At 34.0% G+C, this 27596-nt stretch overlaps 3 protein-coding genes and 1 long non-coding RNA gene across 8 annotated transcripts; 2 read left to right on the forward strand and 2 right to left on the reverse strand.

Moving 5' to 3' along the window:
• Positions 1 to 417: 417 nt before the first annotated feature.
• On the forward strand, positions 418 to 9571 carry Amun (protein amun). The gene is made up of 4 exons (XM_083078191.1): positions 418 to 2125; positions 5588 to 5684; positions 6236 to 6551; positions 6808 to 9571. The coding sequence occupies exons 1-4, from the start codon at positions 1977 to 1979 to the stop codon at positions 7260 to 7262; spliced, it is 1017 nt and encodes a 338-aa protein (XP_082934317.1). The 5' UTR covers positions 418 to 1976; the 3' UTR covers positions 7263 to 9571.
• A 3174-nt stretch (positions 9572 to 12745) lies between these two features.
• On the reverse strand, positions 12746 to 15943 carry LOC145959581 (uncharacterized). The gene is made up of 3 exons (XR_014435090.1): positions 15323 to 15943; positions 14305 to 14668; positions 12746 to 13630 (listed from the first exon to the last, which is right to left on the reverse strand). It is a non-coding gene; the product is annotated as an uncharacterized LOC145959581 (long non-coding RNA).
• Positions 15944 to 20141: 4198 nt separating this feature from the next.
• Positions 20142 to 24788, reverse strand: Asun (integrator complex subunit 13 asun). 5 transcript variants are annotated; one of them, XM_083078472.1, is made up of 11 exons: positions 24647 to 24788; positions 24469 to 24573; positions 23982 to 24221; positions 23827 to 23901; positions 23381 to 23667; positions 23212 to 23302; positions 22788 to 22995; positions 22342 to 22721; positions 21925 to 22086; positions 21267 to 21598; positions 20142 to 20563 (listed from the first exon to the last, which is right to left on the reverse strand). In XM_083078472.1, exons 3-11 carry the CDS (start codon positions 24195 to 24197, stop codon positions 20281 to 20283), a joined length of 2034 nt encoding a protein of 677 aa, XP_082934598.1. In that variant the 5' UTR covers positions 24198 to 24221; positions 24469 to 24573; positions 24647 to 24788; the 3' UTR covers positions 20142 to 20280. The 5 variants fall into 5 exon arrangements, with proteins under 5 accessions (XP_082934598.1, XP_082934588.1, XP_082934580.1 ...); XM_083078462.1 differs by having other exon boundaries at positions 24464 to 24573; XM_083078454.1 differs by having other exon boundaries at positions 23982 to 24303; positions 24647 to 24787.
• Positions 24689 to 27271, forward strand: Sta (stubarista 40S ribosomal protein SA). The gene is made up of 6 exons (XM_083078522.1): positions 24689 to 24793; positions 25523 to 25685; positions 25770 to 25981; positions 26186 to 26473; positions 26672 to 26899; positions 27101 to 27271. The coding sequence occupies exons 2-6, from the start codon at positions 25553 to 25555 to the stop codon at positions 27176 to 27178; spliced, it is 939 nt and encodes a 312-aa protein (XP_082934648.1). The 5' UTR covers positions 24689 to 24793; positions 25523 to 25552; the 3' UTR covers positions 27179 to 27271.
• The last annotated feature ends 325 nt before the right edge of the window (positions 27272 to 27596 follow it).

A 27596-nucleotide genomic window follows, 5' to 3' on the forward strand; every position in this document is an offset into this window, starting at 1 on the left:
AGCCAACGATTGGCTGGCCGGCTGGCTACGTGCGTTTCCTCCGCGTTCCCGTTTCCCAAGAGAAGGAGAGAGACAGTGGGAGAGGGAGAAAGAGCAGGGATGCCCTCGCGTGTGCGTGAACTTATATACACACACGCGTTGCGTTATTACACGCGTGTACACGCAGCTGAGCGTCTTTCCGCAACGAATAGAAGCGATATGCTCGCAAATGTATCGCGGTCGTGGATTCCCGGCCGCGATATTCCCGCGTAGAAAAAAGGAATATCGACTCGATAAACACGATCGCGAAACGGCATCGTGGGGGGAACGGCGGGGAGGGCGAGCGAGAGAGACGGAGAGAGAGAGAGCGTCGCGCTCGACCAATCGCCGTGTCCCGTGGCTCCGTCGTCGATGAGACGGTCGACGCGCGACGTAACCTCAGTCGCTTACGTGGAAACACGCCTGCCAGGCGACGCGAGTAAATCGAACGAGCGAAAATTATAAGACGAGAAACGGACAGTTAAAATACATATATATATAATATATATCTATATATTCACGTTGCGTTAGAAACGCGCGATTTAAATTTACGTCGGGTGCGTACATCGCGTGCGTACATCGCGTGCGTACGTACTTTTGTATCGGTATCGTTTTTCAACGCGAAATCACGCTATACGCGCGAATATTCGCGACGGAGAGACGTTGATACGCTTATTGCCGAGCGAAGAGACAGGGAACGAGTGTTCCGTCGTGCGTGAGAACGAGAGAGAGGAGACGCGCCGCAACGCTTCGTAGAGAAAGGAGCCTCTCCGTGGAATCTCCTCACGCTCCCCTCCGACACACTCCGACACACTGCACAAGGTGTCGAAGGCACGTCGCCGCGTATTCGACCGAATTTCGCGACCCATAAGCGTGAGCGAGACGGACGCGATAGACAGGCAGAAAGAGGGAGAGAGAGAGATAGTAAGAGAAAGAGAGAGAGAAAAAGAAAGTGCGTATACGTGTGCTGTGTGAGAGAAAAAAAGGGAGGTAGACGCGTAAGAGATACATAGACACGATCAAAGGCAATAGAGAAGAACAAACGTGGAAGAGAGACGGAAGAAGCGATCGAGTGGGAGAGATACGGATTCCTAAAGCGTGGGATAGAGCGAGAGGAGCGACGAATCGGGTGGAGCGAGAGAAACGGATAGAGGGACTCGACGGAGAAAGCGTGACGGACGTATTCCGTGGCGAGATCGAGTGGCGAGAAGGGATAGAGAGAGAGAGTCGAGCACTCGGGGACGAGCGAGAGCGAGAGAGAGGGAGCGAGAGGAGAGGCACAGTCAAGTGGAAGGGATAGAGGCGCAACCCGAGCGGTGCTGCCGCCTATTGGCAACGTCGCGTCGGCTCCCCACCCGGGCCAGTGTCGAGCGAGGTCCGATGGAGAGTGCTTTACAGTAGTGTGATTATCCCTCGAGACGTCGTCGTGGTGTCGAGAACGTTCGCTTGTACTCTACGCTCGCAGAGCGATATAGACGGGCGCTTGGCAACTGTAACGCTTCTAGTGCGCGCATTTTTCCTATTTATTCCCATTTTGATAAATACATAATTCCGCTTACGTATACATACATATACGCGTAACGCACATCTCATAACGTCCTCTTGGATCTCTCTGTTGGCGAGAGTCGAGAGAGTCCGTAACATCGCTCGGTACTCTCGTACTCTCCCACCACCGTGATCGATTTCCCACGCGACGCGCTTACTCGCGCCGCACTGGTGAGGGAGTCCGCGAGGGTGAAGTAGGATTCCTCGGCGAGGAGCAGACGAGACGAGACGCGGCAACGCCGCCCGTGGCAGCGACGGTGGCGGTGTTAGCGGCAGCGATAGAGGCGGCAGCGGCGACAGAGATAGAGGCAGCAACGGGGACGGCGGACCTCGAGGCGTTTTACGGAGCAACGGCAGCAGGCGGCGTTGGTGCTGCGCCCCGACGGCCGTCGATCGAAGCCCGCGTTATCGCAATGGCTTCCGTGAAAGACACCGCGACTTTCTTTGCGGAGGGCACCGCGACACAGTTCGAACACGTTTTCAAACTTTACCCACAGGCGTTGCGCCTCAAGGCCGATCACAAATCGAAAAAGCCCGAGGAGCTGATCAAGCTAGACAACTGGTAAGTTATTATAGAATGTATCTCTGTCGCGACGGCGACGCTGTCATTGCTTTGTGTGTGTTGTGTGCGCGCACGCGGAGAAAGGGAATAAACGAGCGAGCGAGAGAAAGAAAGAAGGGGAAAAAGAGGTAGCTAGATAGATAAGAGATAGACAGATGGAAAGAAGAAAGGAGACAAATGCGATGTACGGGGAGTGAGTGCGAGAGAGAGAGAGAGAGAAGCGAGCTGCCGCCGCTGACGGGGCCGACATTGCGGCGCGGCCCAAGGGAGGAAACGGCGCTCTACCACGGGGCGCACGCGGGACAATGAACCCGCTTCGTGCTGTTCTCCGCGAGCGAACGAAGCGGGAGCGGCAACGTCGCGTGTGCGCGCCCGTATGTCACCCTCGCGACACTGTCGCGTTTCGCCGAGACATCGTCGAGATCACCCCCGTGGAATTATCGCGAAATACGACTCGCCAAAGATCCACGTCACGTGATGGATTTCCCCGCGAGTATCTCGTTTTAGGGGAGACGAAGCCGCGTGAAAACACAAGTAATAATGATACGAACACGCTAAAGATTTTTCTCCTTTAACATAAGTATTGCTCCGATATGACGAGATCGATATAGAACGCGTCTTTAACTGTTAGTATTTTTTTTTAACAAACTAGAAAGTAGAAAAGATGACAAAGAAAGAGGATAAATTTCACATATAATTCGTTCTATATAAATATAGAATACTCGTACATTTGTGTATATATTAGTTAAAAGAACATTTTTTTTATAAATATGTGTCTTATTGTTTTATATTTATAAAACTGTAGAAAAAAATTCAATTGTTATTTATACAAATTATTAATTATATACTGTATGTATTATTTCTGTAAATGATATATAAATGGAGTAAAATGTAGATAGTTCCTCATTTTCTTTTTAATATAATTATATATACTTTCTAATAAAAAAATTTATATATGACAGTGTAATTACATTCGTGAAGGTTTCCAAAAAATTTAATTGAAAAATTGCGTAATTTGAAGACATTGGATAATATATTTAGATTAATATAGATTTTTTTTCAAGTTATTGCCTAATAAAGAAAAATTAAGATAAAATATTAGATCCAAACTTAAGATTTTTTGATCATGTATCTAAAATAATAATAATCTATTTGATTGTTTGAATATAATCATGCACTATTTCAAAGAAGGAATATATCAAAAATGCGAATCTGAAAATATAGATCTGAGAATTTTATGCTTATAAGTTTTACGAAATTATAAGTAAATAGTTATAGATTACATACAATTTCTAAAATAATCAAATATTAAATCTTACTACTTTCTTACATAATAATATTCTTAGATCACGGGACATTTAAAATTGTGGACCCTTTGGATCTAAGATTCTAAGATTTTCTAGGATATTTAATATATATATTTGAATTGACAGACTTGAGAATATTTATGATTTACGAAACTTATAAAATAAAATTATATCTCCAAGCTATCGAAAATAATTCTAAATTAGATAATTAAATTAAATAAAATTTTGTAAATTTTACTCGTAGTTTAAGTACTTTATTACAACATAAAAAATAATTATTATTCTTAATTTCTACTTGAAAGAGAATTATTTCAATATTATAACAAATATACATGAGTTAATTATGAAAAATTTATATATAATATCTCTGCAAAATCTAAACTTTTAATCATGATTTAAGGTAATTCCTTTCGAGAATAATAAAAATGCATAATGGTTTGATAAAAATATTAAAAGACACAGAATATTAACAATTATCTTAATAAAAGCTCTAAACAATTTTTTTAATTAAATAAAATTATAGCTAATTAATAAAATTATTAGAAACAATAGCTAAAGCTAAGAGCATGTAAGAAACAAAAACATACACAAAGTTTTTTTGCAAACGTAGAATCTATATATATATATATTTCCCAATTTATCATTGATTCTCGCGCGACTGATAAACTCGCATTGTTTGTCTCTGTACGCACGCGATATAGATTGTTTTTATCGATTGTGACGTATATACATGCCTGCTGAGATGGGACAGAAAAAGATGGACAGGAATAGTGACAGAACGAACGTGTAAAAGGGTGTTGGGGGGAAAGGGAGAAGGGAAGGGAGAACAGACTTTACGCGCCAGTTTCTTCCGTGTTGCAGAAGCGAGGGTGAGGGCGACGAGGGGTCAGGGGAAGTGGAGTACCGTTGTTTTCATTCCCATTGAGGCCAGTTTGTGTCAAGGCTGCTTTTCCACGGTGCCAAGCCGTGTGCGGATATGCGGTATTACGAGGTGCAGCGCGCGTTTCAGCTTCGTGAAACATAACTATCGGCTCGAAAAGTCTTTCTAATGAGTGACACGTGGGAATTTATCGAGAAATAAAATTGCGAGACGCGTGAAAATGAAAAAATTTACTGTAAAAATGCCTCAAAGGCGGAGGAAATGGAACAATTATTACATTTCTAAAAACAGATTCTTTGTATCTTGTATAAATTTAGCGACTTTTATATTTGTTTAATGTGTAAAAGAAATTTTATTTTAAATATTTAATACATTTTTTATATAATATTAAGTAAATTATTAATACAATTTATCTTTTTAAACAATCTATTATATCTTGCGTTATGTATAATAACTAGCATTTAATTATGATTTTATTAATATACATATATTTATAAATATTTATATATGTATAAAAAAATTATTAAGTCTAATTTATAATTTATTAAATCATAATTAACGCTCTGAACAAATTTCAAGGTTAAACAATCGAAATTACAAATTTAATAGTATTCTCGTAACAATTTGATATATAATATATTAAACTATATAGTCTCGCTTATTTATATAAATATAAAAATTCGATTTTTAATATTTTATGATTTGTCTTAAAATAATTCGATTCATTGTAGTAATTTATTAGCACAAAAGTAATTATTAAAAGCATCATTATGATTGTATAATCTCTCAGATTTCATATTTATCAGGATTTTTAGATTCTTTGGTTCCTTAATTCAGTCATTATCATTTTTAAAAAATTTTTAATTCATTTAGAAACTTTTATTATTTAAAATCTCTTCGGTTTTTTAAATAGTCTTGAATTAATTTGTATTTTGCGAATGTAATGAATGTCGATAAAGACTCACAAAAAGTCACACCGCCGCATGGATCCACGTGTGATCCACGTGCGCGATAAAGATGGATATCCTCCAATCGTTGACGAGGGGCGTGTCGGGCTTCTTGCGGCAGCGTTTGTATTTTTAATCGAGCCTTTAACGAATTCCTGTATTCTACAGCAGTAACAGCGGCGGCGACGGCGCGATTACGTCACGCCCGCTCATGCGTACGCATACACGTGCGGTTATATACATGCGTGCGCGCACGCGCGCACTCTGCATTTTCTGATGAACGCTAGATCGATCTTGATCGCCCGGATCTTGTTGTTTGTATCGGCAGGTATCAGAATGAGCTTCCTAAGAAGATCAAATCACGCGGCAAGGACGCGCACCTCAATCACGAGGAGCTGGTGCAGACGATGAAATGGAAGCAAATAGTAAGTTGCTTTTTCCTCGTTGGAATAACAGAAATAAGTCAGATTCTGTCAAATCCAAATAAAGTTGTTTATCTCATCAAATATTAAGTTAAAGTAAACGAATTTTAATAATTGATTTCATTTTATTTAACAAAATGTACGAGAGAGGATAAATGTTATTAGCAGTAAAATATGAATAGTGTTTTTAGTATATATAGCTACAAAAAAGTTACAGAAGTATATATATTATAGTTTATGTGACACTTATAAACTATACATAATCATAATTTTTATGAAAAAAATTGCGTTAACAGAAATCAGAAAAGCAATATTATTCCTGCAAATCATTTTTGAGAAAAAATATCATTTCCTATTTCATATTTTAAATCATTGGTTTTACTGTATAATATATTATATAAAATTTTATCGATTTGGAATTTGACAAAGTCTGATTTTTAAGTTACAATATTCTTCGCGATGTTTAACAAGTGTAAATCAAAAGATTTTTGCGAAAACAAGTAATTGACGAACCAAGCGATGTTTCACGAGGCTGCCTGCCATTTTGTTTTCAGCGCGGCAAGTTTTATCCACAGCTGTCCTACCTGGTGAAGGTGAACACACCGCGCGCCGTGATGGCGGAAACGAAGAAAGCATTCAAAAAGCTTCCGAATCTCGAACAGGCAATTACGGCGTTATCGAATCTGAAGGGCGTCGGTACCACGATGGCGTCCGCCCTGCTCGCTGCAGCGTCGCCGGAAAACGCGCCCTTCATGGCTGACGAGTGCCTGATGGCGATACCGGAAATCGAGGGCATTGATTACACCACTAAGGAATACCTAAACTTCGTTCAGCACATTCAAAACACTGTCGAGAGGCTGAACAAGCAGAGTAAGCGATTATGAATCATTTTTGCGTGTATGCATTGGTCACATTCGAGTTGCGCATATTACTATATCGAGTTCTTGAAACGAGATTCTTTGATTACGCGACTCTTAAATCTTTATTTTTTTTATTTTTTTACGTTTTTACACATACACATATGTAGAGTTTTTTATTTTAAAATATTTAAAATACTCGGGGTTGCAACGAAAGATATAAAATATAACATCTTTGAATATTATGAAAGATTTTCTTTGCTTTTCAGCGTCAAATGGTAAGACATGGAGCCCACATAGAGTGGAACTGGCGCTGTGGACACACTACGTGGCATCCGAGCTAAAGCCAGAGTTGCTCGATGGCATCCCGGGCTCGACGGAGAATGGCAACTCGCACGGTGCCAGCAATGGTGAGGCAACGGAGCCATCGGATGATAGCAATCAGGAGACGGTAGCGAATGGCAAGGACACAGCACCGCTCGATCCGGCAGCGATCGACGAGAACAGCACGACAACATCTTTCACCGAAGATTCGATGGACAAGCCGGCGACACCGATCACTGCCGGCGATCATGCCGTCGTAGGCGCCAGCGAAGACACAAATGATTCCATCATTACCAACGACAGCAGCAACAACGCGACGCCACGACCTACCGACAGCGAGGACACCGAAGAGGACTCGCAAGACGCGCAGGAGCCGCCCACCAAGAAGAGCAAGAAGTGACCCGATCGGCTCGGTGACGCGACAAGCAACAACGTCAGCACTTTCGTGCCCGCCAGAAGTCTGTCGATCATTGCGGCACCGCGTCGTCGATTCTGAGTCATCAATCCGGATGATGGACCGACGGACGGACGTACGACGGATGGACAGACGAACGGATAGGTAGAATAGAAGATGGATGCACGGACAGACGGACGGACGCGGATGGATGGATGAATTATTCTATTTGCGCGATTGCTTGGACGGAGCATAGCCGCTCGCTTTATCCTCGGCTCTTATTGCGGCAGGGGGAGCGAGAAAAAAAAGGGGAAGGATTCGTGGGATTCCAGAATATTCTGGAATTAACGTATTTTGAAATCCTCGAATCTTTTATCTCACTCTTTCTCTCCCTCTTCTGGTCTTTTCCGCATCTCGTCCACGATTATGCCTCGTTTTCTTACGGGTCCTTCTGTTCTGGTAAAGATTTTTACCGAGTGACCGACGAATATGCACTCTCGTTGATGCTAAATGTCAGCTGGTGATACAGCTAAATTCTCGTTGTTGTTCGGACAATCTCGTGCATTCGTGTAAATGTCAACAAGAGTTTTGCACCGTCTTTTGATTATGGATCTCCTGTACAAAGTATGTTGGAGCGGACAAGGAAACGTGAAAGTATATATACTCAATGTTGCTAGAAATAAAAGATTTTCGCGAATATATACCTATAAGAGATAAGCCTTTATATCCCTATTAACGATATTTTATTGATCTTTTGTAATATTAATTTCTTTGAGATTAATATATATCTCGAACTCCCTTGAAATGTCTTATATAATGTTTAAGATCTTTAAATTTCTTTGGAGATTTACTGTGAAACTTTCCAAGTATCTTACGTTTGTTCAAAAACCTAAAAAATGAAATGTGAAAATGTGAAAATTTCACACAATTAAGATACTTAAATTTTCTCTTGCTGATACATGTTTTGAATCATTTACGTTGTTGGATTTTCAAATCCGCCCGAATGCCCTTTTCTTCCACGACTCCTTGATCGCCGCTCTTCAACGCAAACACAACTGCCGTTCTACAAACAAGAAGATGATGCAAAACTATCTTGAAATATACATTTCTCGTCCATTTTCTAATCCACCCTTTCACAGTGTCATATGTCCTATAAATAACGAGACTCCCTCGTTCTATTTATTTTTAATCGTCGCAATATTTGGAATTTCCAATCGTGGAACTTATTTGTTGTATATTTTTTTCTTCCTTTTCTTCAAGATAATTCGAATAAATAATTAATTTAAAAAAAATATAAAGCAGTGTTGCATCTTTACGTGCAAATAATCATAGATTTTACGAATAGAACCTGTAAATTTTGACTTCAATTATGAAATATGCACTTATGATACATATGAGAATTGAATATAAGAGAAAAAATATAATGAGAATTAATAAAAACTAGATGCAATTTTTTATTTTTTGTCTATTATGAGAACCATATAAAGCGAGACTCAAGATTCTACATGAGCGTAAATATCCATTAGCAACATAAAACTTTACAAGTCTCCCAATTGAAAAACTAGTTCTTGAATTAAAAAAGATAAAGATTCTTCGAAATAATTTGCAAGAAAGATTGTTTTAAAAATATTAAAACATTCAATTAAATATTTTTGTATCCTTAAAGTTTTTAAATATTTCGATTTTTGAAAAGGATCTTCATAGAATCATAGATACTCTTTTCAAGACATAAATTGTTTCTAGTTATTTGATAATCAATGAAGTTTTAGTTTCGCGCGACGTGAATTAACGTGCGGTGGAGTTCTCGAATTATTCCTTAGGAAGAGATGATCATTGTTACAAAAAAACGAGAGAGGAAAAAAGAAAGAGTGAGAGAAGGAGAGATGTATGTGAATGGAGAGAAGGGGAGAAGAGAGCAAACCACTCCGTGAGCAGTAAAAAAAAACAAAAGCGAAAATACTGGACATAATGATAATATTAATATTAATAATAATGATAAATAATTATTATAATTATAATTATTATAATACCGAATCATTACCATAATTTATATACCTAATGAGAAAACTGCATGTCAGAGTGATGCATGGAGCAAACCAAATACCTTGTAAGTAAAAAAAAAAAAAACTTTAGAAGGAAATAAAAGTAATGCTTTCAGTCCAAAAAACAACATCGAGCTCAGTAAAATAGCGTCCGGCCTGCAACACACACATATAATTTTATGCGCGTTCTTAGTTTTAAGTATTTTTAAGTATACATAGAATGTATTTACTCGAGAGTTCTTTTGAAGAATATTAATTACTATTATTGAAGAACTTTCGTCTATAATCTTAGATTTCTAAATTTTGTTGTTATGAATTCTTTAATGAACGTTTTAAACTTCCTAAAAATTTCTCTAGCTCTTTAATTCTTAAAGTTTAACTTTTATATCAATAGATCTCTCCTTGCTGCCTTTTTCCTTCATTCCATATTTTGATGATTTATTTGGCAAACAAGTCTTTTGAAAATCCTTTTCATTTTATTTTTTCTAAATTTTTATAGAAATCGATTCCTTGAAACTAGATAACTATAACTTTATTAATCATATAAATCATATAAATTAATCATATTTATGTTTTATTACAGATTTTAGAATCACGTGCTAGAATTTTGCAGAGTTTTCTTGTTAGAATTTCGATTCGTCTTTTTAATTGCATTTGTAATAGCTTCCAATTAAAAAACTTTCTTTTATATATATATTATTTCCCTCATATTTTTATAAGAAAATATGAATCATTTTCATAATGATTCTCGGGAAGAAAGTGTCGATCCCTCCTCAAAAGTAATAAGTATGAAAAACGTTACAGGTGAAAAGTTCTGTGACATGGGACTTTTCGAAACGTTGATTTGTCATTCTTTAGCTTCGAGGGAGCGTGACATGGTGGCATTGCGGATACATGCGAGAAGTGAAAGTAAAACATCTCTCGCATCTTTCCTACTTTCTCTCGATGTAGCGTCGCTTTAACTTCTCGCCGTTGTCGTCGTTGTTCGTTGGGAGCGAAGTGAAACCAAAGTTGCGACCGCAAAACCACGTCCGTTTTCGATCGCTATAAGGATGTGTCTTTATTCTTTCCCTGTTACAATATTTTACATTTTATATTTTAATTTTTTTTTATAAATATTGATCATTAATTATTTTCGACAATAACTGCATAAAAATATACCTTGTGAAGAAGATTAATAATTTCTATTCTTATGGATCGCAGAAATTTTTAAAGCAGGATTTTATATATGCATGCAAAATATAAAATAGTAAAAGTGTGTGTACGTGAAAAAATATTAAAATTTGAGAGATGATCTCTGTTTTTTAAATCTATAACAATTCTAATATATCGCTTGAGAAAAATGGATTTTATAATCGTGATAATTTTTAATAATGACGGGCACATATATAATCATTTGTTTTCCAATTCGTTAAATAATACATCTTTGATAAAGTAGAAATTTATCATTGATTGAAAATACTACTAAAAATTTAGAGATTTTCAGAGTTTTATATTTACTCTTTTTCGAAATCTCAGTTTTCTTTTTGGACTTAGTCTCTAAAAATACTTTCTTTCAAAACTGTTCTTTTTCGTGCTGATATGAGCATTCCTTTAAATCTGTCCTTTAAATCTACTGTTTATTTATAATAGCTAGGCTGTATATTTAAAGAGCATAGAAAAATTGAACCAAATTATATATAAAATTCAAAAAAGTTAGAAAACAAAATACAATAGAAGAGAATTAAAATGAATCACTAGAAATAACAGACTAAACAAACATCGTAAAGCTATATATATCATTGACCTTCATAAAAGTAATAATGACACTTGTTGACTCATATCGATACGGCAATTTTGTTTAGTCACTTGTGGTCGCATGTATACCATTAAATAAGAGAGATACTTTCTCTTTGGGGTAAAAGTCATTATTGCTTGCCCACGCAGTCCTGTCTCTACACTAGTTGATATAAAACAAACTCTAATACACGTTCGTGATAGAATCAGACTTAAAGCAGAAAGAACAAGAAAAATATAATTTAATCTTAGATTTCTTTGTTAACCATATACAGTTTGTATCGGATTAAGACACTGACTCAGTGTGAAAGCAGATACTTATGAATCTTTATAAATATTTGCAATCATACACGAAGAGTTCAGATCAAGAGTGAAAATAAATTTTTGCAAGATAAAAGAATAAAATCTCCAATAGACTTAATTTCCTTTTTATAAAAGTAATTTTGTATTCTTTATAAAATAAAATAATGAAAAAAAAAACAATTATGAAATCCGAATTATAAGATTGAAATTATATTAATTTAAATTATCCAAACTCTTCATAAAATATTCCAGATTATACTTTATCCATCCTTAAACTTTTAAATCGTATTTATTGTGTTAATCAACTTGTCTTTTAGACTCGCATTTATTAAGTGTTTAAAACAAATATTTTGAATAATCGCATTTAGGTAGATATGATCGAACGGGAAAATATATGCAATATTTAGATATTTAGACTCTGACATTTTTTATTCATAGATATTTATATTTCACAAAGGACTGTTTCAGACGCAAAATTGGGACCTGGTCGAATAGAGAAACAGAAGATAAGAGCATTTATTAAGTTCATTATTTATGATCCATTGTTAATTCTGACTATACGCGTTTTGAGACTATGCGATTTACATGCGCGCGTTCCTTCAGGGTCCGGTTTTTCAGCCGGTACTGAAATCGTTGAAACCGGTTTGCGACGAAGCGCGAACGAAGAGCAAAGCGAGAACTCTGTAAGAACTCGCGCCGGACTCTTGACGGTACCCTTGTCGAAGAAAAAAAAACTCGTTCCGATTTCGCAACGACGTCATCCAGCTTCTTAACGCGATTTGCAAAATTCGTTTCTGATGATTGAAAAATTCCAAGATTAATACAAAGATTCGCGAACATATAATACACTGAATCAGCCAAGAATTTAACAATAAGAATTTGAAAAGCATGCAAGGAAGTCCGGAGACAGTGAAATTCGAGATTAAGAGAAATATAGGTGCGTTTCGTATAACTCGTAACTTTAATTTTAATGAGAGACTCTCTCACATGTTTGCACTCACTTTTTTCCTTGGAGAAGTATTAATAGTCTTCGAATTATGAATTGTAGAAAAGAATTTCTTACAAATCAAGATTCAAAAATATGAATAGAAAAAAGATCAAATTATGGAAATATCCTATGAAATTTTTTAACATATCGGATTTAATATATGTAATATTAAAATAGCCGTTTTTTAAATAAAATTATAATTTTCTAATTTAATTATATACAAAGATATATAATATATTGAAAATAGCAGTTTTGTGATATGATCTTGTTTAAGAGTAGAACTAAGAAAATACTTGGAGAATCTTTCATTAAATTTATATATATATATATATATATATATATATATATATATATATATATATATATATATGACTGCGAATTGACCAAAAAATCTATCATTAAAAGATAACGCGATAGAAACGGGAGCGCTTTATATAAACTTCTATACTGACCTATCTTAAGCAATACGGAGAATCTTGGATAAAAAAAGATACGCTCATAAATATAAAATTCGAGGCGAATTAACTTTTGATAAAATCACGTGATATCACAATATAAACATCCTATGCAAAAAAGATAAAAAACAGAGAGAGAAATTTCTCTCACATTTCCTTATCTATATACGTTCAATCCGCTCCTTCTGACCTCAGTCACAGATTCTAAACGAAGGTACAGCACCATCGAAGAAAGGGCACCGGGAGAACCAGGCCAGGAGAGAGACAGAGTGCGGGTAGGGGGAGGAGGGGGCCGAGAGAGCGGGTGCAATGCATCGCGGTCACTCCAGTGACCTAGTAATGTCCGCCGCGACCTTAGTTGCGACGTGTTCACCCGTTTAAACCACCCTTCGTCCCCCTCTTTTCCCCGGCCCCTGTTTCCCCTCGCCATCATCATCCTCCTACTCCCCCTCTCGCTCCCTTTCTCCTATCCGCACCACACGTGACACCAGTGCGGCGCGAGGGGGCAAAGGGGGTCAGGCGAGGGATATTCTCGCAAGGTGCGGAAAGGGGGAACCAAGAGAGAGAGAGAGAGAATGAGAGAACAAGGAGGGCGAGCAGGAAGAGGATGATATATACAAAACACAAGGTCGCAAGAGAAGTGCGATTGTGTGGACAACCGTCGGTGAAGACGCGATGACGTAATACTCGGCGACGACGCGAACACGTGATTCGCACGGTGATAGCGTTATCATGGTGTTTACCATATGATACTGCCTCTATATTCACCGGTGTCTTTCATCATATCTCCGTATCATTTAAGTTTAAAATCTCTGAAAAAAATCAGAAATCAGATGGCTGAAATAGAACTTGTGCAACTGACAACAATTGACCGAGATAGATTTATGATGATACTCTAAATTAAGTGGCATTTATTTAGGAGAAAAGAAAACACATATTTATATCGCAGTAATAGAGAAAACAAGTTTCATAAGGTGTGGAATGTGTGATCATAATGCCAAAAATTTCGCCAAACTCCCAGGGATATAATAATTTATATATAATTTATACATGACAATTATTATATATAAATTATTTATATAATTTATATATATATATATATAATATTAAAATGTATTACATATATTTAAATATAAAAAAATCAGAAATCTATATCGGTTTATATATAAATAGGTTCAACTTGAAATTATTCATATTTATTTGTATACATTTTCGGAAAAAATTTAGTTTTTATGTGAATTGATATTTTTCTCGAGAAATGTAAAAATTCGTCACATTTTAAACCATGCACAGAATTTTGTATATACATATATACTTCAATGTTGAAAATGTTGTCAAGTTCTATAAAACGATGTTTTAAAAATTAGTGCTACGTAATAAATTCGTAATAATTTTGAAGCTATATTTGATATTTGAGAAATTTCGAAACACCCGGTGCAAAGTAGAAATTTAATCGTTTCGACGTCGAGCGGATACTCTCTTACCTGGCGATATGCCATGCTCGGAAAATCCCTGAAGGTGGAAACGGAGTAGAGATAGAAGAGCCGGGGACTAAGGACGGAAAAGGGATGGAGCACGGAATATAATCTCCCAGCGGTATTCCCGGACCCTCAACCGGGGTAGCGAAAGCTCATTAGAAGTCGCCCTTTGAAAATCGTCCTGCTACAAAGCAGCTGCCCTACGGTGCAGTAACGGACGCTTTATGGCCCTATTTTTCAAGATATTCGATTCCGACGATTCTATGTAGAAAATCAGGAATTTTTTAAACATTTCTTCTATAGTTCCTGATCGCAATATATTTGAAGTCATATTTTACAAAGTTTGTAAAGTTCAAAAGATGTTACAAATCTGAAAGTTGCATAAAGATGTTATAAAGAAATAGGAAAGTTGTGAAAAAATGTCAAAAAAAAGAGAGGTCTTTCATGTCAAAAAAAAGAGAAAAAAATCTCGAAACATTTTTGCGCATCTATATATTTATATATATTTAAATTATCTATATATTTATATATATTTAAATTATCATTTAAAACATTTTTAACTTTTCCTAAATCCAATTTTCTATCAGAAAAATGTGAAGCATTCTCTGAATTGATTATTAAAAATAGAAAAATATGTTTTCGAAAAATGAAGTGATTAACAAAACTTTGTTTAACTTTAAATCTTGATTTTATTAGATTTCTATTGGTTTAAAACTTAATTTAATAAATTAATTATAAAGTTTGAATTTTTGAAAAGTTTCAAGAAAATATTAATCAAAACTTTTAGCAAAGTAGACCAAAGGAAATCTGCAATTTATTTTTATTTTCACGCGCAAGATTTTTCTTTTCACATATTAATTATAATTCTCTGAATTTTCTTAAATATTAAATTTTACCTCTTTTGATAAAAAATTATCATTGATTGCTTGGTACGTATATGTAATAATATTTTCACTTTTTATAAATATATAAAATTCTACATTTTTTTATTGAATTAAATATTTTAAATTATTTTTTTCGTTACCTTATATTCTTTATCATACAAATATATTGCTTTTATATTGGCATGAAATTTGTGTATATTTATTATAGCATATCTTCTTAATCACTTTTTCTTCGTATTGTTAATTTCGTACTTTAATGCAGTTCTCCTGGCGTTTGAAAAAACCTTAGGTACATATTGTATATTTCTCCATACAATACGTCCCTGCGCTTCGCTTTAGTGCTTCGTACATCCTGCAGGGACGTCGCTCAAAGGGACGACAAAGAGCCAGTCCGACCGTAAGCCTTGAAGGGCGGCAGCCCTACGAAGGGGAAACGGGTTCCATGCTGCCGCCAAGTCTTCAATGGGACTCTATGGAATACCCTGAAAAATTCAAGCCTGAGCTTCTACTTCCGTCGTCGAGTGTATATCGGATAAAAAGGTTTGAACTAAAATTGCAAATTATATATATATATAATCGAAAAATAACTACATTTAAAAATATTTCTGAATCTAAAACAAATAAGAATTAATATTTTGAGAAATATATTATCTATTCAGCAGCTTCATGTAAAACAGATAAATTTTATATATAAAATAAAAATCAATATTTTAAGAAATATATTAAATTATTAATATAACAATAATATCTCATGCCTTTTTAAAATAAAATAAAATAAAATTGCATATAAAAGACATGTTTAAAATGTTAAGCTATTATTGATATTTTGATTTGCGTTTAAATAATTAATTAATCTTATATTTGAAAGATATATGTATATGAAAATTATAAAAATCTTAATATTTTGAAATGTAGCAAATATATATATATATATATATATATATATATATATATATATATATATATATATATTAGCTAAGACCAGAAAATAAAAAGTATGATAATAAATAATTAATATAAAATAAGTTAAATTAATACGTATAACAATTAATATATATTATAATATAAAATATTAAATAACTTAGCGTCGCTTTTCAAAGCTAATTAATTTTTAGCTCGAACAATTTACGTTAATCTGCGTAATAATCTCACTTAATTAACTCTGAATTTACAATTTATCATTTTTGTCGAATATAGATATCGTATAGATAGTATAATTGAATGAATCAAAAATAAGTGAATTCATAAAAATAGAGAAAATAGTTATGCATATAAAGTATATCTAGATCAGCAATAGTATGTGAAAAATTTTTTTTGCATTTTATAAATTTAATTCAATCGAAATTGTCTAATTGATAAATTGACTTTGTTGTCATAATCGACATTCATTGAGACTTTCGTCTTTAAAATTCCCGTCTATAATTATTTATTGGCGCAAAAGGACGCCGCTCTGCTCGCGCTGTACCCGGTTCGTTCCCTCGTTTCGTTCAGTGACCCTCGGAGGCCGCGATCGATATGTACCAGCTATACTCGCGAGTTTCAATTATATAAACGCTGCACACTCCCGTATCTCGTCGTGGCACGATACAGTAGCTCTGCTATCAGAGCAACACAATTAATACATCTATTTAACATATTCAATATCGCCGCCGTTATGTATCGCATGTAACATTTACGACATAAAATATTGACGACGCTATAAATAATTATCCGTAGAAGCGCATATCATCGCACTTCATTGATATTGATTCGTTGTATATATACTTCGTGTAGCTCCCCCCCCCACTCTGCATAATATATGTGATAATATATATGATAATATATGTGATAATGATGTTCGATTATATAACAACGATCATTGATTCGGGCGAGGAGTTAAAACTAGAATTTCAGATTTCCATCGCAATTTTAGCAATACATTTATGTCTGTCAAATATTTTTGTCTTGTATCAGTAACAAGATAGATTATATGTAATCAATACTATCATCTCTCTAAGGTTAATAATTATACAGCGATTATAATCACTATATTTGTTCTAGATAAAAGTATGTGGATATATCGAGACTTATATTTTTTCAATAAAATCTGTTGAAGAAAGAGGGAGAAAGTTTCTCATATAATACTATTGTCATCACACATGAAATACTAATATAATACTAATGTAATCATGAAATATTATTACAATTATTTGTATTATATTTTTTAATGTTTGTACATTTCTTTGACATATAATTGATAAAAAAGCGTAATACTATTTTGCAATATAAATAAAGAGAAAAAACAAGATGTGCTTCATGTTAAAGATGTATAAAGCATATAACGATCTTGTAAAGATATGCTAACTATTCTATATAAATATACGAAAATGTTTAAAAATATTATTTGAGAAACTCTCAGGAAGTTAATATATCTAAAACTTTTTGTATTTAATAGCGAAGCTTGAAATCACACATATAACGAAGAATAATTGTGATACTCACGATAATTAATAGTTGCTACATATATGTCAATAAAAAATCCAATTAAATTTGCAATTTTGCGTATTAAACCGTATTCCTTGTAAAAAATATTAACATTTTTATGATAAAATTCAAATTTTGCTGAAATCATTGAAACCGATCCCAACTTGTTTTGAATAAGATATCGAAATTATATACATATACAAAATATTTAAAAAGTAAAAATATATATAACATTACTTATTATATATAATAACATTTAATTATACATCATAATATAGCAATATATAATGTAATTGAATTAGATATAAATTCATCGCGACAAGCATAAGACATTTAACTGAAACATGTGGAGAGATTCTAGGATGATAGAAGAACGTATTTGCTGAATTGCAAAATTAAGAAATACAATAAACTCCCTAAATTGGGAAGAATACAAAAGTTGGAGAAACAAAAAACCCAAACGGACATTCTATCACGTGTTGCTTCACATCTCCGCACGCACGCATGCACGTGGTGCGTACGTCCGGGGAAAAAAAAAGAAATGAACAGCGCGACGGACATGTGCATGCTGCATACTCATACTTACGTACGTCATATGTGTGCGCGCGTTTACATGCATAAGTATACCATTGACCGGGATATCCTCTATCGCCTGTCTCGGGATGAATGAACCGTTACGTCATGCACTTGTACTCACTGGTCCCCTTCCGCAACCCTCCTCTTCTTCCTCGTCCTCTTCCTCCTCCTCCTCCTCTTTCTCGTCCTCCTCATAATCCTCTCGCCTCCCTTGCCACCATCCTGTCTCTCTGTCTCTCTTTTAGCAGTTTGCATTATATAAGGTGCAGCATAAGTAATGGCCTCGCTCGAAATAGATCGATTTGATTGTCACATAATTTTCTTCTTCTAATTTTATACTTCTCCTTTTAGAGGAGCAAATTATGAATAAATTTAAATGGATCTTTAGAGTCTAGGACAATTGACTTTGTCGAGCAGCTAAACTTTAAAGAAGTTATCTCGGCAGATCTTCAATTTGTAGTATCCAAGATTTTTCGATTCTTATCATTTAAAACTTTCACCTTTTTAATTCTCAATGTTTATTCTTTTGATGTCTTGTTCTTCTTCAAGTTCTTTAATCTTGAGTTTAGATGCTTTTATTGTTTTGTAAACTTGCAAATCCTCGAATAAATCGTTATATCTTACCCCTACTTAGGCAAGGGTTGCATCAAGTAGAACCATATATCTACAACTCGTCAGTTTAGTTTCAATAATTTCTCAATGGTCACCCTATACTACGGGCTTTCTTCCGTCTATGCGTCTATGTATATTTCTCTCTCCCTCTTATTGTCTATCTCTCTCAAATTGAGAGAGAGAGAAAGAGGACGCACGCTGTATTACGCGCAATATGCGCGATCGAGTTCTTCTCCTTGCTTCTCTCTCGTTTTGATGTTCTCCCACATTCATCGATTAGAACGGTGGGAGCCGCATGTCGAAGTGAACTATAGATTCGACAGAGGTCGATGTATCGCTTAGACGGCTCAGACACTCGGCAGACGTGTCGACTATAAAACAGTCGGAGGGGTGGAGGGATGCGGTCGGTAGAGCAGCGAAGGAAAAGGTGGGAGCTGGAATCGTGTTGTACCACTGATACACTTTTACTTGTCCCGCGTACTCTTGTAGGTAGATGAATCTTCACATGTGTCGAGCTACCCGATGACAATTTCGGATAATTGTATCCTTGTATTCTAGTTTTGCCTCGTCGTTATACTTCTCATTCATCTCAGCTGCATTCTTGAATTTTTCTTAGCTTATTACATATAGACATTGTATTATAATGTCGCATATAAGACATTGTATTACAGTGTTCTTTCGTAATTTGAGTCTATTCTTATAATCACAGAGTTCCAGTTTGTAATAAATTCTATGTTTTTTTAATTCTTGTTATATATTTTTAACTGTCAATTCTTGTACGAATTTTAATTCCTGAATTTTCAATTTGATTCCATTTGTGATAAATAAAATCCTTGGCTGCAAATTTTAGAATTCTTGATTTTAAAAATTTTTTGTATTTCAAGTACATTTCTCCATTCTAATTTTTCAGGATTTTTTTATATCCTGCTCTATGAGCTTCTATAGAGAGTTCTCACTTGCATAAACACTTCGTTTCTATAAAATTTACAAATTCTAAGAGATCGATTGTTTAATTTACAAAAATGTCAGTTTTAAATGGCTACATAATTTTATAGAATCATGAAATATTTATATCTTTTATCACAATTATTATATATCTAAAGAAAACTGCTTTCTAATATTTCTACATCAACCCATAAATTTAAAGATACAGAAAAAAATATATTTCAAAATTCTTTCTCTATCATATAATATATAATAAATCAACAAAATTAAAATGATGTACTATATATATATACTTGTTTTTAATATAAGAAATATATAATTGTTTTTAATATTCTAACACGCGATCATAATATTTTTTCATAATTCTAGCTTATCAAAATTTATTTTACCACGAATAATATTGTTCCATAAAATATGTATTTAATACATTAGTTAAATTTACGTCATATATACAGCGTCTTTGCAGGATGCACTCTGCTTTCTCTCAAAATCTTCCTTTACATTACCCCTCTAGAATGGTCTCTCTGGGTTCTCTTCCCGTGTCTTTCAAATTTGGATATAATTTCGCTTTAAGACCATCGCTGTTGATTCTACCATGAAAGTCTGGTTTTCTATCTTTTGGAGCACTGCGCTGTAGCCAAATATCCAGGAGACTCTTCGATCCAGCATTGGCTTTGTGTAATTGCTTGTTTAGAGGCATTGACACGTTCGCCGGCGGCGACATCGGCGAATCTGTCGTCGCTCTAATTACGCTAACTCGAGCAGTTCCATCTTCCTTACCAAAACTATGAAAAAATCAATCTTTAGACTTTTAGAGATTCTTCAATCTTTAAATTTTTAGATTTCTTATAGGATTATCAAGTATTTTTAGATACTTGTAGACTCTCCAATTGCCTTTTTCTAACTAATCTCTAGATACTTGACCTTCAAATTTCTACTTTTTTTAAGTACAAATGTCATTTGTTTTGCTATTCTATATCTAAATATCTTCTCATTTATTCATATATTATTCATTCATTTATTCAAGAACAATAAACAAAAATTTTCAAATTTTAATATAATAATATCATAATAATAAATTAATATTTTTTTCAAATTATTACTAATCTTTCTTAAACAAATAAAATTTAATTTCATAAATATGATAATTACAAATAAAAATATGTAATAAAATTTAATTATTTATAATAAATATGATAATTAGAAATTAAGGGAATAACGTCGATTATGATGTATTACATATGCGAAATTTAATATTACAGAATATTTCTTCTTTTTAAAATAAATAAAATAATAATAAAATAATTGCAGTAAAATTGATATTCATGTTATAATAATCACTAAGTAAGAATAAAAAAATAAACACGTATCAAGAATGTAAAAAATATAAAAATAAAAAGCATTTTGTGATATAAAGAAATTTATATCTTAAAATATTAATTTATAAATCGCGTTTCTCTTATTTAATTTTCTCAATTATTTAATTACCTGTCTAATTCGCGTAGAGCCTGATCAAGCTCTACTTTGTCCTTGTCATCTTTATTCCTGATCTCCAATAGACAGGTCAGCACTTCGGTATGCGCAGCCGAGTTATTCGCGTGGTGCTTAAGAAATGTTTCCATCTCGTCCCATAATAAACGATAATGTTCTTCTCTACGTACTCCTCCTTTCCCGCCACGACCTCCACCAATATTCGGCAGCGGCAACGTTTCATGCTTCGCTTCCAATCCAAGTACACTGAAGATTATTTGTTTGCACTGTAATACTTCATCCGTGGTTAATTCCTCCTTCACCATTAGTTCTGCGAGCGGATCTATCACCTATGCAAATAGTTTAAGGATATTTAGTATTAATAAGTTGTTTAAAACTTAAGATATTTCAGTATCCGAAATCTATATTTTCAAAATATTTTAATATCGTAACATTTTAAAAATAATTTTCTATATTTATAAAGATTATTAAGACAAATTAAAAATTATTGGAGGATATTTTAAGATTACATTGGAATAGATTAAAATCCGTTAATTTTGATAATAAATTTATTATCTAATAATTATATTATTAGGTAGTGATTATTAGATATGAAAATGAAAATTGTGTCTCTAATTCTCCTTGAAAATGTGATTCATAATTTTTTTTTACAAACCTGTTTTAAGTTAAACATGAGAGTACTAGAAATAGTCATGGGCCAATATTTAGTATGACGTTCCAATCTTGATCTCATTTTTTCTACTGTACCATCATCATTAGAATTAGAAGTACGTTTAAGTGGTACTAGCATGTTATTTCGCATCAAGAAACCAAAATCCTGTAACAAAAATATTTTCAAGTTAATAGTACTTATTATTGCAAATTAAAAATTTTACATTTGATTTATAAAAAGGAAAAATTATTAGTTCCTTTCTATTGAAAACAAAAATAATTGACATTATCCTTAAAACAGAATATTTTATATAACATTGATATTTTATATAACATTGAATTAACTGATAATATATGTCTTTATGCAAAATTTTTAATAAAAGATAATTAAAAATAATTAATAATTATAAAAATATCCTACAGTTATTCTGTAATCCGTAACTCGTCCGCCACAGCCTTCGCTAATTGATGGTGGATCCTCAAGTACACTTCGAGCAGTGGATAGAGTATGAATAAAAATCTCTCCACCATGTGCTGCTAACAGATGAGAAATGGTCTTTCCGCCAGTTTTTCTGGCCATCTCCAACATCACCGATCGTCCATTTAATAAGAAATTGATCAAACAAGAGGACGGCCTACTGTTGACATCAACCGGCGTGATGCGATGCATCGCCGTGCAATATTGCATTTCCGATGCACTGCAACCACGCGGTGTACACCACTTTAGAGTAACTGTTTCATACTCCGATCCTTCTTCGAAACGTCTGAAGGTTTTTATTAATGCTGAATCTTGCGGATTTGCTACAAGAAAATTTCCATTATTTCTGATTTTAAAGATTACTTAAAAAAAAAAAATGATTGTGGAACCTTTTAAAATTGCAGTATGTGCAGCAGAAGAATGAAATATCTCCACATCATAATTAGCAGAAGAACTGGCGTTTTGCTCTTCTTTCATTGGTATACCTGTCACTGTGGTACTGGCTAGATCATAATGAGACAAAATTAAATGCGATAATTTGGAGTGAAGTGCTGAGGCCTTAATTGAATGCACTTCTACTGTTAATAAAGGTGATATCTATAAAAAAAAAGAAATAATTAATTTAGGCATTACTTTTCACATTATGTATAATAATACAGATTAAATAGCATTCAAATTGATAATACAGGAAATATTTTAAATTGTTTAAAACTAAAATTGTACATAAAAGTATTTTTCTTTTTTATGAGTTTTTATATTTTTTAAAAAGTTGAAACAAAAATGTAAAAATTTTATAAATCATTAAAAACATACCTCTCGTGGGCCTTGACTAGTGACTTGAGACTCAATATTATTGGGATATATATTCAATATAACCAGGTGACAATAATCAATGGGTATCAAGCTGTATGAGCAAAAATATGATTGTTTAAAATATCGTTGTATAATGATTTAATAGAATATTTAAAGAAAAAGTACTAACTGATCTGAGGCTAGCGCAGTCTTGTTTTCCTGTGCTAATTCATTCAGAAATATATTCTCTAAACTCTTCATATTGCTGTTGTCACGTGCACTTGTGATACATATTACTCTACCCCTGTTTAGCAATTTAGTAGTATTCTCATTCAGAGAAGTCCTTTTTTCATGCTGTATCTCAGAGCATTCATTTAGAGTTTCAATTGCTACACGCAGACCATGTATCACTGAATAATCTTCGCCAGGATCTGGTGTCTTTGGTGGGACTCCCAAAATAGCAGTGCCATTCATTATCTGTAAATGTGAAGTAAGTTACGTGCTTTTATTATTAAAAATACATACATTAATAAAGACATTTATATGTTAGTAATTATATGTAAGAGACAATACTATTATTCAATAAATATATAAGTATAAAAATAATAAATGTATAAATTTTGTAAGAACACTTACATGATTCAAATTCTGTTGCAGAGGACTCCATGAATTCAATACATAAGCAGCACGATCAGTGACCACAAATCTAATCTGAAAAGAAGCGACATATGATAATAATATTGTAATAATCCTAATGTATTTTGTAACAGATTAATTATTAAAAAGTATACCAATTTGCCTGTGGGAAAGAGGTCCCACACAATACGACAGTACTCCAGTGAGGCTTCCACACTGGTGGTCCACAAGGACTTACAGACCGGTGCTAGCGGAATCAGATTCTGTCCCCTACTCTTCAGAAAGTCAAACTCCAATGGACACTCAGTGGAGATGCCAAAGTACGGAGTGTGATCCAGGACGAATATAGTTTTGTGATTCGCGGGATACATTTTCTCGCATTTCTCGCTCACAAACTGTACACAATAAATTACGTTCTCTCACAGAGCGGATCTTCTCCTTCCTGACAGTCCTCTTTTCAACATTTTGAGGTTAAATCTAATACGAAAATTGCGATATTTAGAAAAATAAAACTAACTTATTAAATTTACCCGATATTTCATCAAATTATTCACATATTCTAGATAGAATTATCTTTTTTACGTAAAAAAAATGTTAGAAAAATATATAAATTGTACATAATGGATGCAATACTCGCCGTACAACGATAACTCGTAAACTACTACGAACGCATGGTGGTTTTCTTCCATCATGTACGAACGTAAATACGCGTTTGAATCTCGCACGCAATTTACATACAACGTGGCGCTGAAATCCAACGTAAGTATTATTTTCATATTCTGTCGTCTAAAAATTATTTTGTTTAAAATTAAATTTTTACAACTAATTTTTTTTAATAGTTTCTCTTTTCATATTCATTCATCTCGTTTAAAAGTACAGCTATTTTGATCATGCAGTCGTTCGAATGTAAACGTATGGCGTATCTAACTTCCTTTCCAATTGTGGTCTCCTAGTGGCATCCTATAACGTAAGGATTGATACATTTTTACCTAATTTTTTTACATTTTCCGCGTAGAAAGTTAGGCAAAATGGATTCGTTATAAATACGAGCATTTCTAAAAATTTATTTCAAATAAAATTTTGTCTAGGATGACTATTTTTAGCGACCGGTTTATAAAATGTACATTGGACTGCACGTGGCACATTTCATAATTTTAAATTATGTTACTTACATGTAATTTTATGGTTCATATTTTAAGCATATGTTTTCAAACAAGAGAAAGCAATTAATCATCAAACGATTCTTATATAAATATTTTTATAATTAAAATATGGATAATAATATATCGCTTGATTTTGAGGTTATGTACGCCATTTTCGGCGCATTTTCCAGATATAATAATCTCATTGTATTAATTTATATTGAATTTTATTTTTTTCGTATATAAAATTATAACCGAGTTTTAAAATCATTTTTTTATAGAAATTATTTTGTAAACTATTATAGACTTTTTTATATAGGTTTTAGATTAGAATATAAGAGAGAGTCGAGTTATTACACTTATAAAAATTGTACTTAAACTTTTCAATAATTTTTTTTTTTCAAAATAAAAATAGTGATGTTAAAAATGTATGTTAATATATATAAAATATAAAAAATTTATGGTTTGAATGGATAGAGGAAGTTGCATAAACTTTTTCAGTTACTTTATATATTGATATATTATTATAAATTAAAAACAAATCTTTATTTTAGGTTGACTCGTAATTCAACCACAACGTTAAAATGTCAGGAGGTTTAGACGTATTAGCCCTCAAAGAGGACGATGTTACCAAGATGTTGGCCGCTGGTACCCACCTGGGTGCTGAAAATGTCAACTTCCAGATGGAACAATATGTCTATAAGAAGAGAGTTGATGGTGAATTATTCATGTATTTCAAAATTTAATAAATTAAATTAATTTAAACGCTCTATAGTTATTAAATTATATATTTTTATATAGGTGCTGGTGTAAATGTTATCAATCTGCGCCACACCTGGGAGAAGCTGCTGCTCGCAGCTCGTGCCATCGTCGCCATCGAGCATCCTAGTGAAGTTTTCGTCATCAGTTGTCGTCATTCGGGCCAAAGAGCCGTGCTGAAGTTTGCAGCCCATACAGGTGCAACCCCTATCGCTGGACGGTTCACTCCTGGTGCATTTACCAATCAGATCCAGGTGAAGAAATGTAGCGAATGAGTAAAAATTTCATTTAATTTTACATTACATTAAAAGTAAATCAACAATGATGAAACATTCTTTTCCAGAATCGACACTTGTTGGCTTTTTTTTGGCTTAATCTTTTCTGATTTTCTTTCAATGTCATCAGATATTTCAAGCAGAAAAGTCAGTCAAATGTGTAATGATCCGACTTTTTTTTAGGCTGCCTTCCGTGAACCGCGTCTGCTGATTGTTACGGATCCGTCTACCGATCATCAACCCATTACTGAAGCCAGCTATGTGAATATTCCTGTTATCGCTTTTTGCAACACCGATTCGCCGCTGCGTTTCGTGGATATCGCGATCCCGTGTAATACTAAGAGCTTGCATACCGTTGGTCTGATGTGGTGGCTGCTCGCTAGAGAAGTGCTTCGATTGAGAGGATCTATCCCGCGCGAGACCAAGTGGGATGTAGTTGTTGATCTCTTCTTCTACAGAGATCCCGAAGAGGTCCGTACAATTTTGCTGCTTCTTCTTCTCTTATTTTTCAAATTTATTATAGTGATGATAGAAAATAAAAGATCCAGAAGCAAATCTCTGTTGGTTTTTTGTGGCTTAATCTTTTCTGAGAAAATAAAAAGAAAAAAAAAAATTTCTCGTATTTATCGGATTACGCTAATTAAATGTGCGAAATTCTCTTTTTTCTAGGCGGAGAAGGAGGAACAAGCTGCAAAGGAGATCGCGCCGGCGAAAGAATTCACGGGTCCGGTGGAGACCGCCCCTGCTGCGGAACCCGGCTGGGTGAACGAAGTCGAGTCGGCCACCGTGGCCACCGAGAATTGGGCCGATGATGTAGCACCTCCAGCGGCTGCTACTATTCCTGCGGCAGCTGGTGCCGCACCGCCATTCCAACCAAGCGGCGATTGGGCTGCGCAGGTAAGATATATCTATTCCTCTTCGGTTATCTATTTTTCTGATTTATTCAAGTTATGCTCTCTTATAACATTTTTGTGATTTGTGATAAAATCGATGTGATTTCTCTTGATATATATATTCCATAACTTTATTAAGTTTTATGTATACTTATAATAAATGTGCGACGTAATAATGATTATCATTTGATGTTTACTTGTTTAGCCTCCAGAGGAGTGGTCGACACCTGTGGCAACTGCCGCTACTCAAAGCTGGGGAGGTGCGACCAGCGAGAAATGGTAATTTTGCGCTTGCTAACATCTTGAGAACAATGCGTACTTTATACAATGTCTGTAACAGGACTCATTGAAACAAAATTATATATAATTATATATATCTTCTTTTTTTCCATATTTAATCCTAAACCTGCATCCTGTATTTCTTCATTCGCAATTCTTATGGACACAAGATCATTGCAATTGTCCACGTTTAATTCTAAAAGAATTTTGAAAGAATTTTATTTTATTAAGACTTAAAAATGAAAAATTTTTAAAAATGTTTCAAGATTAAAATTTATTTAAGAAAGTATTATAAAAGTTAATTACAAAAAAAGAGTGCGCATTATATATCTTCTTATAAATTTTAAACGTGCATTGCACAGATATGTATATCATTTTTTTGAGTTATACATATTTTTTTAAATTATATATATACATGTAAA

Source organism: Camponotus vicinus, unplaced genomic scaffold, assembly GCF_025532165.1.
Source record: "Camponotus vicinus isolate PSW18456_S1 unplaced genomic scaffold, iyCamVici1.0 SCAF_1, whole genome shotgun sequence".
NCBI classification, from domain to species: domain Eukaryota; kingdom Metazoa; phylum Arthropoda; class Insecta; order Hymenoptera; family Formicidae; genus Camponotus; species Camponotus vicinus.